The sequence below is a fragment of the Humulus lupulus genome, chromosome 1, assembly GCF_963169125.1.
Source record: "Humulus lupulus chromosome 1, drHumLupu1.1, whole genome shotgun sequence".
Classification (NCBI taxonomy): Eukaryota; Viridiplantae; Streptophyta; class Magnoliopsida; order Rosales; family Cannabaceae; genus Humulus; species Humulus lupulus.
The window spans coordinates 273,020,388-273,039,117 of record NC_084793.1 but is presented as its reverse complement, the minus strand read 5'-3'; the positions used below and the strand labels follow the sequence as shown (position 1 = coordinate 273,039,117).

Here is an 18,730-nt window from a genome sequence, read left to right as displayed (position 1 = left end):
TGTCCTGGCAGCAGACGTTGTACCTGCTATTTCTGGAAGTCTAATTGACCCTGCTGGGGCGAGTCCCTCACCGAAGAAGCCGTAAATCGTTTGGTTGCAGGGCTCCAAGTCCTTGACGGAAAACTTCATGCGTTCCAGCGAAGATTTGTACAGGATGTTTACTGAAATTCCTGTATCAAATAGCACTCTCTTCACCATCATATTGGAAATTTGAACATCCACGACCAGCGGATCGGAATGTGGGAACTGAACATGCTGAGCATCGCTATCAGAGAAGGTTATTTCACCTTCCTCTGACCGAGCCTTCTTTGATGCCCGGTCCTCTACAGTCATCATCTCGATGTCCTGGTTGTGGTGTAGGGTTCGAGCATATCGTTCCCTTGCCTTTCCGTTGTTTCCCGCAAGGTGCGGGCCTCCACAGATGGTTAGTGAAGTGCCAGTTACGGGATCAGGCTGCAAAGGTGGCGAGCGCTGACGTGCAGGCGCATGCTTGTTGCCACCTGGAGCTTCTCGTTGGGAATTTTCCGAGGCCCGTACGTATCTTCTCAAGTGTCCTTGTCTAATAAGGAACTCGATTTCATCCTTCAGCTGGTTGCATTCATTTGTATCATGTTCGTAGTCATTATGATAACAACAGAACTTGGTAGTGTCTCTCTTCGAAATATCTTTTCGAATGGGAGCGGGTCTCTTGTAAGGCACACTAGAACTCGTGGCCTGATACACCTCTCCTCGGGACTCGATAAGGGCAGTGTAGTTAGTAAACCGCGGTTCATAATGATTGCCCTTAGCACGTTTGTTTTCAGAGGTGGGCGGCTCATTATGTGGCCGCTTCCCCCCATTCTTGCCATTGCCATTGCCGTTCCCGTTGCCCTTGCCGTTTCTGTTGGGTTTTGACCCATTGGCGGCTTTGGCGGGTTCGGCAGTCCCCTTATCTTTGCCTGGGGGCTTTCCTTCGCTGGCGATGGCATCCTCGAGCTTGATGTAGCGATCAGCTTGATCCAAAAATTCTTGAGTAGTCTTACCTCCATGCTTTCTGAGGCTACTCCACAAAGGCGTACGACGCCTAATTCCTGCAGTTAGGGCCATCATCTTGCCCTCATCTCCCACTGTCTTAGCTCCAGCCACTGCTTGCATGAAGCATTGGACATAATCCTTCAGTGGCTCTTCTTCTTGCTGGCATATTTCCACCAGCTGATTCGCCTCAGTTGGGTGCACACGACCCGCACAGAATTGTCCGTAAAATTCCTTTACGAACATCTCCCAAGAAACAATACTTGCAGAAGGGAATTTGAAAAACCACTCCTGTGCAGCATCAGAAAGTGTTGTAGGAAAGATCCTGCACTGAGCGTCTTCGGACACTTTCTGAATGTCCATCTATATCTCAAACTTGTTGACATGAGATACTGGGTCACCATACCCGTCAAAGTTTGGAAGCGTGAGCATCTTAAACTTGCTAGGATTTTCTGCCATAGCTATCATTTGAACGAAGGAGTGCCTCTTCTCTTGTCGTACTCGATATGTGACGTCCTTCCCCCGACCAGCTGTTGTACTGCTAGGTTCAAGGCATCTATTTGGGCTTGCACGGCAGCAGGAATCGCTGGGGCCTCTTCTGCTGGGGGAATGTACTCATCATGCCATTCCCGATGGTTGTTGAGCACATCTCTCAAATCTTCGTCTCTTCGTCGCTGTTCGCTTGCTTCGAGCTGGTTAAAGACGTTGTTTTGTCTGGGCTGCCCCCCAGCGTCGCGTCTCTTGGGTTGGTCTTCCCTAGGTGGGGGCTTCTGCCCCCACCTCTATCTTCATTTCTCCGACCGGCATTTCCTCTGCCTGAGTTGGCCTCATTGTAACCATGGCCATCTCTGAATCTTGATTGGCTATGGTGGGATCTGCCGTCCCCTCGGTTACCTCCTCGGCCTGTAACTTCCCGAGCGTTAGAGGGTGGCCTACGTTGGTCGGTAGGTCCCCGTGCATTGTCATACTGTGGGGGGCCCCAGACTGCAGAGCTTATCTCTGAGTTCCTTCTGTTACCAGAAAGACGCTACCCTCTGCTCGGTGGGTTCGGCTCTTCGCCCCTATGGCGTCTAGGACTGCGGGGTTGCTGCCCGGCCCTATTTTTCCTTGGTTACGGGGGATTGCCGCGACCAGCCTGGGATGGAGGCTGCGCTTCAGGATCCCTTAGCGGGACATCATCCTGAGGCATTGGTGGCTGCTCGGGCCTTTGGGGGCTCGACGGCTGGATTAGCGGGCTAGGATTGGGACCCCTTCGGGGCGGCCCATTTGCGGGTTGATCAGGCTGTGAGGCAGGTGCAGCCTGATTCCTAGCCAATTGCAGGGCTGCTTCGAGGGCTACCATGGCCTCCCTCTAACGATGGTCCATCTCCGCCTGCCTTTCACTCAGTTCCTGGCGCTGTCGCTCAATCTCTTGCTGCTGCCGCGCCATAATCTCCGCAACACTTTCTTGGCTGGCCCTCAGATTGGCCAGTTCATCCTGCAATACCCCCAGGGTATTTTTTAGTGTCTCAGAATCCATTTCTTCCTCATCAAATTCCAAATGTGGCTCATCTTCGGTCATGTTTGGAGGAGGAGGAGGTGGCTGAGATGGTGCAGCGCCAGTCGCCTGCCTAGTCTTCTTTGTTGTTTTCGCCATTTATGGTTCAACGATATTGTATCAAGCTCTCAATGAAAACACCAGAATGTTGACCTTGATTTTGGTCAACTGACACAGAGTCAAAATGCTTGATGTGGATAGATATATTGGAATGAGTATAATGACAAAAACAGTAAAGCACACAAGAATTTATAGTGGTTCGGCCCCAGAAACTGGTAATAACCTACGTCCACTTGAGCTATTATTGATATGAGATCTCAAAGGAGTGATCAAAGAACTAGGGTTCTCCGAGTTTCATAGACCTGAGAGAGATAAACAGTACAATCGTTAATCTAATAGCCAAAAGTCCCTTCCTTGAGCTATCTTTTTCTATTTATAGGCTCAAGGGGGATTACATCGATTTATTATAGATATTCTCTCCTAATTAATTGGATAATCAGGAATCATAGGAGATAATCTCGGGATTGACTTTGATTCACCCAATATCATATTGAAATATGCAGAGTGTACGACCATGCTGGTCGTAAGAAAAACTCAACCACCGCACCTGTAATGTCTTACTAGTCGATAGTCTAACAGAACTTTGCCAGGTGTCAGCCACGTGTTAAGAAATCGCCTGCCACGTCATCCGTGCCTGTTTTTTGGATAACAATAACCTGTTCTTCAAGATCCCAAAATTTTTGTACATAAGGACGATCATGAAAGAGTAAAATATCTTCTAAAATTAGACTTAATTAGAGAACTCGTTATCTATTTATCAATTATGCATTCCATCTAAACGCATAATTAAATTTATTCAAATAACCAAATATGATTTTCCACCAAGTTATATATTGTTCAAATATACAATGCAAACAGTCCACAAAAATATCATCTCACCACTCGAATATCTATCTCATCAATAAAAAAAATCCTGAAATAACAAAAAAAAAAATGGAAATCAAACCCTAAAAATGAACAAAACTAACAAAATCGAATCAGGCCAATTCAAACAATGAAAAATCTGGGGAATGAACCAATGGTTGTGTTCTCTAGAACCACGGTGGCGGAGGTGGTTGTTTAGCCTGTCGGAGCTGTGGAGGGTGGGTTTTGACAGAGAGAAGAGAAGAGGAGATATGAGAGATACAAAAGGGAAGAGAAGAAGGAAATTGGGCTGTGAAATTTTAAACCGTAAATGTATTAGTGGTGGGGTCCCGCCGCTATTACTATAGTCCGTCGCTAATAATAGTATTAGCGGCAGATACTCTGTCGCTAATGAATGAGATTACCCGCCGCTAATAGTATGAGCGGCGGATAGTCCACCTCTAATAAATGTGATTATCCACCGCTAATAAAACTTTAAAAAAACCCCTTTGTTTCCCGGGCATTTCATCTGTTGTATTAGCGGCGGACTACTTGTCGCTAATAATGCTCAGTCCGCCGCTAATATATATTATTATATATTTTTTAAATAATCACACATATTTAGCGGCGGAGCCCCTAGTCCGCCGCTAATATCCTGTACAATAGCGGTGGACTGAGTCCGATGCTAATAACTACACCGCAAATGACATCAATTGTTGTAGTGATCGTCGCTAATATTCCTATGAAATAACTGGAGGGAAAATTCCCACGTTTTTTTTGTTGATATTTTTAAGATTATTAGGGGCAACTTTGTCGCTGCTAATATTAAACATGTCGCCGCTAATAATTTTGGAAATTAACAAAACGTATCAGATGTAATATCAGCGGCGAATATGCTTTTTCGCTGCTAATATGAGCAACATTAGCGGCTACACAAAGTCACCGCTAAAAGCCATTTTTCTTGTAGTGTATAAGTCTTATATCCCCAACTGAAATCATCAAAGTCTTCGGGAGAAGAGCCAATCAAGTCTTTCTTCAGGAGGAAGAAAGAAACCAGTCATCATCGAAGAGAGTTCGAGTGAAGAGTTGATTATTGCAGAAACAAGATTGGTATTGGAATACACAAGAGTGTGACAACGATATTGAGGGAGTCTAATCTTGTATAAGTCATTGGTTTTGTATTTGTGATATTTACTAATAAGTTTTCTTCTTTGAGCGTGATTCCATGAACTAGGGCAACCGAACTATATGTAAAAATCTCTTTTGTTGATTTTTATATTATTGTGATTATCCCGTTTAAGTCTGATTTATCACCATTCAATTGTGATTAATCAGAATGAGTGTTTGACCCATCTACTCATTAAATTTCAACAATTAAAATAAGCTCATAATTACTTGGTAATTAATTAAGAAAAACATAATTTCAAAATTTGCGTGCCAAAATTCTACGGCGACCTAATATACCGATTATTAGAAAGAAAAAAAAAAACTAGAAACAAAATGAGATATTTTTAAGCACTAGACATGAAAGTTGGAACCAAAACAAAATTAGCTGTTCCAATTCTCCAATGCGCAATACCACACGCACATTTTATGCATGGCATGATTAGCTTGACAACTACTAAAACCCTTATGTCTATATAGTCTAATTAAATTGTCCAAAAATAGCTAGTGATACAATGAAACGTTGCATTAACCAAACATACCAATGTATATTATATATGAATCCGAAGAAATGAATCCAATTTCAGATCACTGGCCAAAAAAACAAACGCAAAAGCAAAAAACAAATGATGTAGAAAACAAGAAAAAGGTTATTTAATAATTCATATCCATTTTTCCCTTTTCGATTAAAACGATTTGAATTGGATTATTCCATAAAGACATCTCTTTACAAACTTCGAAAGTACCTCCATAAAATGTCTCACAACCAGCTGTAGATCACTTTCGACTACAATATACTTAATTCCCTCTTCATTCCCTTACCTCAAAATTGAGAGGCTTGGCTAATGAGCTATAGATAGCTCTCACACTATACTCGATCTTGATATATTTTTCTCTCTATTACATGGCTAAAAACCACAACGGTCACCGTCGTGATGCGGTGATCGACATAGCAAAGGCTGCAAACTTCACTGGTGGGTTAGAATTTAGTGACTTGACATACACGGTAACGAAGAAAAAGAAGGTGGAAGGAACATGGGAGAGCCAGGAAGTAGACTTGTTGCATCAGATACGTGGGTATGCGCCGAAGGGGTCCATCACGGCGGTGATGGGGCCAAGTGGTGCTGGAAAGTCTACCCTTTTGGATGGTCTGGCGGGCAGAATCGCCAGTGGGAGTCTTATGGGCAGAGTGTGTTTGGATGGTGTGGTAATGAACGCAAGCATGGTTAAAAGGACTTCGGCCTATATAATGCAAGAAGACAGGCTCTTCCCAATGCTTACAGTCTACGAAACTTTGATGTTCGCCGCTGATTTTCGACTCGGGTCGATATCACGAACTGACAAGAAACAAAGAGTGGAAAAACTTATCGAGCAACTTGGACTAACAGTAAGTGATAATAATCCATTCAAATTAATGTGTATAAAAAAAGAGATTTCTTCTATTTAAACAAAAGTATTTGTTCTTTCTTTTAGTCAGCTCGAAACACCTTCATAGGTGACGAGGGAAGTAGGGGAGTGTCCGGTGGTGAGCGGCGGCGAGTTTCGATAGGCGTTGACATTATTCATGGCCCATCTTTGCTTTTTCTCGACGAGCCGACGTCGGGCCTGGACTCAACCAGCGCTCACAGCGTGATAGAAAAGGTTCACGACATAGCAAGATCGGGCAGCACCGTGATCCTCACGATTCACCAACCTTCGTCAAGAATCGTACTGCTGCTTGACCACCTTATAGTTTTGGCTCGTGGGCAACTCATGTTCCAAGGCCCGCCCAAGGATGTCACCGGCTACCTCAGTCGAATGGGGCGAAAAGTGCCTCCCGGGGAAAACTCCTTAGAGTATCTTATAGATGTTATACAAGAGTATGATCAGTCCGAAGTGGGAGTTGAGGCGTTAGCTCAATTTGCGCGCACTGGTGTGAAACCCGGTAAGTTAACAGAAGGCGATGTTTCAGTCGTTTCGACAGTACTGGCACCAACACCGCCTCGCCGAGGGGCTGGTATTGTAGCGGTGGCGGGCGGCGGAGCTGGCAATGATGCTCAGTACCAAGGAGGGAAGCGGCTTTACTTGCAGGCTAGTAAAAATATTTCGGGTGTTGATGATTTTGATCGTAGCGTGAGAAGCCCTTATAATAATAATTCTATGTCAAGGTCTTGGACTGCTAGCCATAGTGGTGTGGTGCAAAAACTTAAGTTTACTCCACCTCGGCCCAAGAATACTGCTGATCTAAGAGTTCAGAACCCTATGAGGTAATTAATATTATATATATGTATATAATTTACATTATATAACTTACATTCTCTATATTTACTTGAAAAATAAATTAAAAAACAAACAAACACATCACTCGTGATCATACATGAGCACCACACATATTTGAATAACTTTAATCATCATAAGGTCTGCTGCTGATCACCACCTTATAATTATAACATTTGTGTATAATTTTCTATTATCATATTATTATTATTATTATTATTATTATTATGCAGATATTTACAGACAAGTATTTCTACCTATAGGTAGCTTACTAGAGTTTGACTAATAAGTTACACAAACTAAATTAACTTTTTATTTTGTGATTCTTAAACACTTGTACATGTGAATGATAATTAATGCATGGTGCGTATTGTCATCATCTAAACCATACATACGATGACCTCTACATATAACTGATATAAGTACTGAACTAATTATAAATTTTCAATAAGTTATTTTTCATTATTTTGTATTGTTTTAAAACATCAGTCAGATCATATCTCAAAATTTGAGTATAAATACAAATTTAGACTCTAAGATTACATGACCCCCATCTACTCTAGATCTGCAAGTAACGATGAACATATATATGATAAGTTACAAACTCATTTTATTGATTTAGTAATCTTCAATATATACAGTTCATCTCCGGGATATTACGCCTATTCAAGCGAGATCTTACCAAGCACACCAACCCCACATAGCAGCGACTACACAGTCAACGAGAACGATTACATGACACCAGGTGTGATTGACCACTCCATCGACTACGGCCCAAAGTTCTCCAACTCTTTCATCCCAGAAACCTGGACCCTCATCCGCCGCAACTTCATCAACATCCGCCGCACACCAGAACTCTTCCTGTCCCGTCTTGTAGTCCTCACCGTCATGGGCTTTATGATGGCCACCATGTTCAAAAACCCTCCAAAAACACTCCAAGGCATCACCAACCGGATCAGCTTCTTCATCTTCACCGTCTGTCTCTTCTTCTTCTCCTCAAACGACGCCGTCCCAGCCTTCATTCAAGAACGCTTTGTCTTCGTTCGTGAGACCTCTTACAACGCCTACCGCGCCTCCAGCTACACCATCGCTGGTCTCATAACCTATCTTCCCTTTCTGGCTCTCCAAGCACTCGTCTACGCTCTCATCGTTTGGTTCGCCCTAAAACTCCATGGCCCTTTTCTTTATTTCTACATCGTTCTCTACGTGGCTCTGCTCTCCACCAATTCTTTTGTCGTGTTTGTTAGCTCAATCGTGCCGAACTACATCTTGGGCTACGCCGCGGTGATAGCTTTCACCGCTCTCTTTTTCTTGTTTTGTGGATACTTTTTGAACAGTCATGATATTCCCTACTACTGGAAATGGATGAACAAGATCTCCACCATGACTTATCCTTATGAAGGTCTTTTGATGAATCAGTACCAGAACACTATCGTGTTTGGAACAAGCACTAATGGGACACCTGTGACTGGTCAGAGTATATTGAAGAGTCTTGGTATTGATAGTGACTTAGGATCCAATAAGAAGTGGGAAAATGTGGTGATAATGTTGGGTTGGGCAGTACTTTACAGGGTTTTGTTTTACTTGGTTCTTCGTTTTGCGTCCAAGAACCAGAGAACGTAAGACAAATAATTAATTCTCAAACATACCTGAGGGCAAATCGAAAATTATAGGTGGATCATTACTTTGGGGTTGGCTCTTTGATATTTGTTTTTTAAAGCATCATATTCAATATATTGTGGTTCGATAATCAATAGTTCCATCCCTTTCGCCTATTAGTTTTTGAAATCATGCATGTTAATTAATTTAAGATTTATCATTCGGATAATCAAGATTCCGTGTTCAAGATCTTTCGATTAAAAAAAAATTAAACCAATTATTATGATACACATTCAAAATTTTATTTAAATGAAGAGTATAATTTTTTTTCTTACTCTATATTTTATAATTGTTTTTAATAATGAAATTAGTTAGACACATATGGATCAATTGATTCTCCAATTTGGTACTCTACCATTCATAAATCACTGACATTAATTATTTGAAATTTGACATAAATTATATCTTTTTGTTTTTTATATATTAATTAGACATAAATTGACACTAAAATAAGATAGACAATCTTGTTTTAATTATATATTATGCAATTATGAGCGTCATCATAAACTTGGTAAATATTAGATTTATTAAATTTGTAGTATAAGTTGAAATATAAACTAATTAATTCGTGACATGCATACATGATACATTAGAAGATGATGAAAACAAAACCTCTAACTAATTAGTTAATTGTTTATATTTTGGTATATTTCCTTAATTTTCCTACAAAATAAACAATGACAAGGACTTGAGCTTATATTTAGCGAAAATAATTACATCTAATATTTGTTCTTCTTTCTTTTGGCTCCTTTTTGGATGTAGAATCCTGACCCTTTATGAATACATTGTACATGTTTGGATTAATATATGTACATAAATATCCACGAATGATATATATATTCTTCGTATATGCTTTGTGCACAACTTCATATATTATATATAAATATATATTGACTCAATTCTGTGGATAATATATATAAATATATTGATCATTAAATTATAACAAAAGAAAATAAGATTAATATTTAATTAACTTTTGGGATGGAGGTTTCCTCCAATGACTGCTTCGGTATTATTATAGAGGATAGACCTTTCTCTGGTTGAGTTTGTTTGTTGCTTGTATTCTCAAAAAACAAAAGTTCACACTGGCTACGGGTCTTATATAAAAACTTAATATATGTTAACATAGTTGTAATCCTATAAGTTCTAATTAACTTTAACGAATATCTTATATTGAATATTCAACATAACTGCCTTAATTTTATTTATAAAATTTATTAATTATTTTTATTATGTTATGATTCTCCTATAAATTTTAAATAAAAAAAAAATATTATATATAAAAAAATCACATAAATATATATTTTAAATAACAAAAACATTATTTATGATTTTTAAAAAAAAAATTAATAATATGATAACCTTTTAGATTACAAACTACCATATTCAGCGTACAAAATATTTATGATATTATTCAAATCACACTTTATAGATTGGAGAAGAAGCTTATTTATTCTTGATAGAAGAAAAATATTATTCTAATTTCTTATGCAGTTACACAATCATATTATTTATACACATGCAACACTTATATATAATATATTTATAATGTTTGTTGTTATATAAGTTGTTACACCCAAATTTCGATAATAGAAATTTTGATCTCGAAAGTCAGTCTTGTAAAGTGCCAGCTCGGAATAAGCAGGTTCGTCATAATCGACTTTAATAAAAATATCAAGAACAGTCTCGTTGTGCAGTAAGTGTGATAACATCGAAATTGGTGAGCTCAGAAACTACGTGGTCTTGGAGGTGTTCCGAGGTTATAAGTCAAGCTTGAAGATACAATGACAGTGGTTCAACACTTGTATAAATTCCCAAATTCCTCTCCTACCATCAGACAAGATGGTTCGAGCTCGAGCATTGTGAGCTCGAAAAGGATGATCAGAACAATGTTACTTGTTAAAAGTCAAGCGAACCGAGGTAGCGAGCTCGTGATGGTTGATCAATCTCGAAGGTGTGTGAATTGAATGTTCAAGGTCGCGAGCTGAGTGTGAATATCTTTATTGTTATAAAATCCCTATGTTTAAGGGATTGGTTGTAATTTGTTGTTAAATCCCAAATATCATGAGATTTATACACGTACGTAGTAACTATATACATTTAATTGTATTTATTTAATTGATTTGTATAATAACTCCCCGAAATATGAGGGGAGAGATTCGAAAAACCACTCTATAAATATAATAGAGTAATTCATTTGTAAAGAGAGAGAAATTGGTATTAGGAAGACTCTGTAAAATTGCTTCCAGAAAGCTTTGAGAGAATTCCATAAAGTGAATAACACTGACTCGTGGACTAGGCAGATTTTAACTACTGAACCACATAAAAATCGTGTCTATTATTGTTTGTTTCCTCTGGTATTATGTTTAATTGCTCTTCATTTATAAGTTGATGAAAAACAACATCAACAGTTTGGTGCTTTCATTGAGAGTCATTAAACAAGATGTGAGCCTGTTTAATTAGAAAACCTCCTGAATTGTCAATGGCTGCTGCATGCAATCCCAGTACTGATGGGCGACCATTGCCCTAGATGCCCGAGGAACAGACCCCTCATACCGAGGAATATCCCCGACGACCTGGAAAGCAGCCCATGGTGGACCCGGATCCTGAGGAGAGGAGTGATTCATCCAATTCTTGTGGGCCACCTGTTCCCAGGCCTGATGAGGATTTATACTACAACCCGAAAGATATGTTCCTATCGTGGAACTTGAAAATCGTCAATTGCACAAATAATTGGTAAAGGCGACAAAATGCAATGAAGAATTAGCCAGACAGGCAGTTGCCGCCCATGCACCTCCTCGGAGGCCTAGAGGACGCCCCCATGGGAGCACGGCCACTAGGAGGGCGGAACAAGCATCATAGCCGAATCAACCAAGGCCTCGGAGGAGTACCCGGGCTAAGGCCATTGCCTACCTGAATGCAGACTTGCCTACAGGAACGGGTAATAACTGAGCCCCTACAGTGGCTCAGAACCAGAATCCTGATACTGCAAGAAACAACTCGGAGCCTGTCCAGGAAAACACTGGACCATCCAGGCCCGACAATGGAAGACAACCCCCGTTGCCCATAAGGCATCCACTTCACCAATAAGGCACCCCTCGCCAGTCCGAGAGGTCCCACGAAATGCACCACAGAGGCCATTTCACAACAGCAGTCGAGATGGAAACCGACGAGCTAGGCCTGGACAGGGGAACGAAAGAGAGGCTACCCTAGATCGCAGGGCTCCTCAGCAATCGGGAAGCCAAATGTCAAGATCACAAACTTCTGGAACAAGAAGGCCAGTAGGGGACCCACCTTGTAATCACCGAACCACACATCTAGAGAGGGCTACGAGCTAAGTAAGTGAAAGCTCGGACTACACTCGGTCCATAAGCATTTACAACACTGAGCCAAGGCATACAGGGAATCAAGGGAATCACCCTGATTTGTGGGATCATTTGAACCATAATCTAGGGCAAGATAATCCCCCGAACCCTAATATGCGCAACCATCTAAATGGTCGTAAACAACCAGCAAATAACCCTATACAAAGATAAGGAGTTGGAGTTTTTATTAACAATAACCAGCCCCCTCAGGTCCAGGTTCAACCCCCAGTGGATTTAGTCTAGGAAAGGATTGACCAGTTAGAAAGAGCATTCAGGCTACTGCAAGACGAGCGTAACAGGAACAAAGCTGAAGTGTCTGATGAGGAACTCGAGCCATTTGCCCCGCATATCTCCAGCACTCTATTTCCTCAGGCATTCAGAATATACCCCAAGTCCCACCATTTGATGGAAACTCAGACCTGTATAGTCATCTGAGTACCTTCAACACCATCATGCGAGCCAGCAATGTTGGCTACGAGCTCAAATGTATGTTGTCCCCAGCCACACTTACAGGACCAACAAAAAACTGGTTTGAGAAATTTAGAAGACATTTGATCTTGTCTTGGGATCAATTATCTAGAGACTTTAAGAAACAATTTAAGGCTATGATTGGCATTAGGCCTGAGGCCTCACCCTTAATCAATATCCGACAATAGCAAAATGAGTCATTAAAGAGTTACCTCACGAGGTTTCCGAGCTCGGGATGTCGATGATAGCGGTCACTTGATGGCTGTTAGAGTGGGTATTCTTCCAGGAAGTCCCTTTTGGGAAGATTTACAAAGGAAACCTATCAGGTCGCTAACCGAGTTCAATCAAAGGGCCTAGAGGTTTGTCAATGTAGAGGAGGCAAGGTTAACGCTGAACATGGCCTCTCAGACCATAACTACAATGACAAATGTGAACTCTGCCTCGACCTCAGTGGCCCCATCAACTTTAAAACCCTCTCGGGATAACCCTTCTAAAAGGAAGAAGAACGAAGGGAATAACCCCAAGGATGATGGAGGTAAAAAGAAGAAAGGGGATAAATAATTCTTCGTATACAAGGTGTATACCGAGCTCAATGAGTCTCAAGAGAATATTTACCTAGCCAATGAAAACCAGGTCCCGTTCAGACGACCTGATCCCATAAGGAATCAAAAGGAAAAAAGGGACTCAAGTAAATACTGTAGATTCCATTGAGATATTGGACACACAACCGATGACTGTTGACAATTGAAAGACGAGATCAAAGGTTTGATCTCAAAGGGATATTTCAGACAGTACTTCAGAAACCAAAATCTCAATCAAGCATCAACAAGTCAGAGGACAGCAGCTGCGCAGCCTGCCCAACACAATAACTCCCAAGCTCTAGAGGACGAAAGACCCCCTCCGATTGATGGAGAGGATGTAGTAACCATCTCGGGGGGACCTCATATCGCAGGTTTGGGAAGGAACACCCAGAAAAGATACGTAAATGAGCTCAAGACTGGAGACGGTTCTCCCTACGAACCTAAACCATGAGCTCCAAAACAGCAAAGGATTGAGACTCAACCCATAACATTTACAGAAGAGGACGCGTCACATGTCTAATTTCCTCATAACGACCCCCTGGTCATTACTCTTCAGCTCGCGAACAAGAGGATATGCCGAGTCCTGATTGATAATGGGAGCTTGGTGAATATCCTATACAAAGCCACTCTAGAAAAGATAGGACTCCCACTTCACGATTTGAAAGCATGTGCAACAATGTTGTATGGTTTTTCAGGAGAAGGGATTTCCTGTATGGGATCCATCGAACTCCCCGTAACCTTGGGAGACTATCCAGTCTCGGTAACCAAGATGATGGAGTTCGTCGGGGTGAACCTCCCATCAGCCTATAGCGTACTGTTCGAGAGACTCGCCCTGATTGGGCTGGGGGCAGTGTCGTCTGTTAGGCACTTGACCATCAAGTTCCCAACCTCTAGTGGCATCGGGACGCTGAAGGGAGACCAGCTCCCAGGTTGGGAGTGCTATAGAATTTCCATAAGAGGAAAAAGTAAAACAAGTACACAAGCTCTAGTGATTATCCAAGAGATAAATGGATCGATCTTCGAGATAGATGAAGAGATCGACGCCTGAATAGAAGAAAGGCCTGACCTCGAACCTTTAGAAGAGCTTGAGGAGGTCGGGCTTGACGAAGTAGATGTTACAAAGGTGGTGAAGGTGGGTAAGAACCTTTCTGAAAAGGCAAGATAGCAATTAATTTGCTTCTTGAAGGAAAACCAGGATGTGTTCGCATGGTCACACTCGGACATGGCGGGAATCAGTCCGAATGTCCGAAGCCACACACTTAACATTGACAAATGTTCCCCCCGAAGCAACAAAAGAGAAGACTCCTGGATGATGATAGAAAGAAGGCACTCAAGGAGGAGGTCGACAGGTTAAAGGCAAATCGATTCATACGAGATGCCTTTTATCCTGATTGGATTGTCAATCCAGTGTTGGTCTCGAAACCCAATGACAAATGGCAAACCTGTATCGACTACTCAGACCTTAACAAGGCATGCCCTAAAGGCTGTTTCCCCTTACCTCGGATAGATTAGCTCGTAGATGCCACTGCGGGTCATGGCATCATGTCATTCATGGAAGCTTATTCTAGATATAACCAGATCTCCATGCATGCACCAAATCAGGAACATACGAGCTTCGTAACCGATAATGGGTTGTATTGCTACAATGTCATGCCTTTTGGGCTCAAAAATGTTGGGGCCACGTACCAAAGGCTCGTGAACAGGATGTTTGCCGAGCAGATTGGAAATAACATAGAAGTTTATGTTGACGATATGTTAGTTAAATTGAGACATAACAATAATCATGCCGATGATCTCACAGAATGTTTTACTGTACTACGAAAGTATAACATGAAACTTAACCCGCAAAAGTGCTCTTTCGGAGTGTCTTCGGGAAAGTTTCTTGGGTTTATAGTAAATGCACGAGGGATAGAGGTTAATCCGGACAAGATTAAGGCGTTGATAGATATGCCCTCACCTCAAAAGCACAAGGATGTCCAGAGCTTAACTGGACGGATGGTGGCATTGAGTAGGTTTATCTCGAAATCTACAGACCATTGTCTTCCTTTCTTCAACCTTTTAAGAGAGGGCAAAAAATTCAAGTGGACAGAGGAGTGCGAGCTCACATTTCAGAACCTTAAGAAGCACCTCACCAAACCACCAATCTTGTTGAAACCTGTCACGGGAGAGATTTGGTATTTATATCTTGCGACAACCTAGCACGCCATTAGTGCGGTGCTAGTCCGAGAAGAAAAAAAGTACAAAAGCCTGTATACTATGTCAACAAAAGGTTATTGGGGGCAGAATCAAGAAACCCATTAATGAAAAAACTGGCTCTTAGCCTGATACATTCATCTCGAATGCTCCGACCCTACTTCCAAGCACATCCTATTCATGAGCTAACTGACCAAACCAGAGGCATCTGGAAGATTGTTAAAGTGGGCTGTCGAACTCGGACAATTCGAGATCACATACCACCCGAGAACGACCATCAAGGGACAATCCCTGGCGGATTTCGTTGTCAAGTGTACTGGAATTTTGAACGATGAAGTTGTAACCCCAGCTCGCGAGCTGTGGAAACTTAATGTCGACGGATCCTCCAACGAAAACGGATTGGGGGCAGGCATTATACTAATTATCCCAGCAAGAAATCGATTCCACTCAGCCTTAAGGTTCAACTTTGAGGCATCGAATAACGAGGTTGAATACGAAGCATTACTAGCAGGACTTCGAATAGCCAAAGAACTCAAAGAAAAGGCTATACACTGCTATAGCGACTCACAACTGGTAGTCAACCAAGTTTTGGGGGAATATTAGGCTCGGGGCATAAAAGAAAAGACTGCGCTTGGACAGTTCGAATTCTACACTATAGAGCAAGTCCCCCGAGAGCAAAATTCAAATGCAGACGCATTGGCCAGGCTCACTACAACCAACAAGGTCGATACATTGAACGTGGTCCCAGTAGAGTTTCTATCGACCCCGAGTATCAGCGAGCCTGACGAAGAGGACATATGAATGATAGACTCACAACCTACTTGGATGACCCCAATAATCGACTACCTCGAAACCAGAAGTCTCCCAGCAGAACAAAATGAGGCTCGGAAAATGATGTATCAAATCCCGAGGTACACTATTATGGAAGGAAGGTTGTATCGATGAGGGTATTCAATGTCATTACTCTGATGTGTAACTCCACCCAAGGCAAAGAAAATTTTGGAAGAAATTCATGAAGGATTTTGTGGAGATCACACTGGGGGCATAGTCTATCCAAAAAGGTGATAAGACAGGGGTATTTCTGGCCCACACTCAAGGCAGGCGTGTTCGAGTATGTCAAACGATGTGATAAATTCTAGCGATTTGCTTCAATTCTGCGAGCTCCACCTACCGAGCTTACCATGTTGACCTCCCCATGGCCATTTGCAGTGTGGGGAATCGACCTTATAGGCTCCTTGCCAACTGGCAAAGGTGGAGTGAGTTACGTTGTGGTCGTCGTTGATTATTTCACGAAATGGACCGAAGTTGAACCCCTGGCCACTATTACCTCGAGAAAAGTTTTAGACTTTGTGGTAAAAAAATATCATCTGCCAATATGGCATGCCCAGAAAGATAGTGTCGGACAACGGTACCCAGTTCGACAATGACCTGTTTACCCATTTCTGCGAAAAAAATGGGATAATAAAAAGCTTCTCCTCCGTCGCCCATCCCCAATCAAATGGCCAGGTCGAAGCAGTCAACAAGACCCTAAAAAGCTCCATAAAGAAAAGGTTAGAAGAGACTAAGGGAAGGTTGCCTGAGGAGTTACCTCAGGCCTTGTGGGTTTATCGAACCACAACTCGAACTTCAACAGGGCATACTCCCTTCTCCCTAGCATATGGGTGCAAGGCCATGTTTCCTATTAAAGTCAAAATACCTACAATACGGAGCCATGCGTACAATCAGGCCTCGAACCAATCCCAGTTCGAAGAAAGTCTATACCTCATTGAAGAAAAGCGAGATGAAGCTTAATTGAGAAATGCTGCATACCAGCAATGAGCTACTAGGTATTTCAGTAAGAGGGTTTGAGATAGAAAATTCAGATTGGGAGACCTGGTACTAAGACATGTATTTCTGGTCAAACGAGATCCGTCTGCTGGGGTAGTCGGACCTAACTGGGAAGGACCTTACCAGATCGAGTATGTCATCCGGCCTGGGGTGTATAAATTGGCAAGATTAAACGGAGAGTTGGTACCGTGAGCTTGGAATGGCGAACATCTACGACTTTATTATCAATAATATAGGAAGGGTGTTTATGTTGTAACCAAGCATGTTTATTTTTCAGACTTTTGTTAATAAAATGTTAAATTCTGCTCAAAAGTTGTTTTCTTTATTAAATGTTGTATTTTTTGCAAACTTTCTTAATTCAATAGGATATTAAGGGGGCATCAGTGGTATACAATCATACCATAAGTTTGAAAAAATAAATAACATAGAATAAAAATGTCTGGATCATTAACTCGACATGAAAGTTTTAAGTATGCATGTAAACTAATAAAATTGTCTGGATCATTAACCTGACATAGAAGTTATAAGTGTATACATGAGCTAAATGTGTATGGATTAATAACCAAACCCGCGAGCTAAAGCTGTCTGGATTTAACCAGATTGAAAAAATTATCAGTGTATAGATTAATAACCATACACGTGAGCTAAAGCTGTCTGGATTTAACCAGATTGAAAAAATTATAAGTGTATAGATTAATAATCAAACACGCGAGCTAAAGTTGTCTAGATTTAACCAAATTGAAGAGCTAGAGCTGTCTGGATTTAACCAAATTGAAAAAATTATAAATGTATGGATTAATAACCAAACACGCGAGCTAAGATTGTCTGGTCATAACCAGATTATAAAAATTATAAGTGTATGATTACAAACCAGTCGCGAGTTAAATAAGTTTAAAACAAATTATAAGTGTATAGATTAATAACCAGGAATGAGTTAAATAAGTTTAAAACAAATTGTTAGGGTATGGATTACAAACCAAACACGAGCTAAATAAGTTTGGAACAAACCAGCTAAAACTAATCGACAAAAAGTTGGAGTGTAAATAAACCAACTGTGAATTAAGTCGATTCTGAGGCTGGAAAAGTTTACAAAAATAAGTTTCGACCTCATAACCTCGAAGACCTACTCAAGGATGAGAAAAAGTGACTAGAAAAGCAAGATATAACTAAAGTACTAAGATTACACACCATATAAGTAATTTCGAGTACATGGTAAAAGTAAGGTTCAACCTTGACAATAATGAGGTCGGACATAGATATATCGAATAAAATGTGCATGAATGCATTGAAACTCGAGCTTAAATCCAACAAATGTGTTTGTAAAAATAAACAAACATAAAAGAAAGCCTTTAGTATAACATGCTTGAAATATTTTGACCCAGAAATGTAAAGAAAAAATATTAAAGCAAAAGCTGAATGCAAAATCAAATGCATGGAGGATTTTGAGCAAGAAAATCATGTGCATAAAGATTAAAATTACTGTCTAAATAATAATGAAATATCTCTAAAGAGAGCTATGTATTGTCTTTGCCCCAAGGGAATATATATAAAATGAGTTACAAAAATTAATGGGACACAACCCATGATTCCACACTTATGGAGCCGGCACCTTCTCTCAGCCGTTTCTGATGCTCCCGCAGTCTCCTCAACCTCGAGCCTGGTGTATTCCTCATCAAGGCGAGCCTACCATCTATCAACGAACTCAGCCTCCAAGGTGTCTAGGAAGCTTGTATCGAGCTCGGGGTTATTCACCCAGATTTGATACA

At 41.1% G+C, this 18,730-nt stretch overlaps 1 protein-coding gene across 1 annotated transcript; it reads left to right on the top strand.

The window, feature by feature from the left end:
- The first annotated feature begins 5,519 nt into the window (after window positions 1-5,519).
- LOC133833869 (ABC transporter G family member STR2-like) lies at window positions 5,520-8,494 on the top strand. The gene is made up of 3 exons (XM_062263482.1): window positions 5,520-6,002; window positions 6,089-6,861; window positions 7,513-8,494. Exons 1-3 carry the CDS (start codon window positions 5,520-5,522, stop codon window positions 8,492-8,494), a joined length of 2,238 nt encoding a protein of 745 aa, XP_062119466.1.
- The last annotated feature ends 10,236 nt before the right edge of the window (window positions 8,495-18,730 follow it).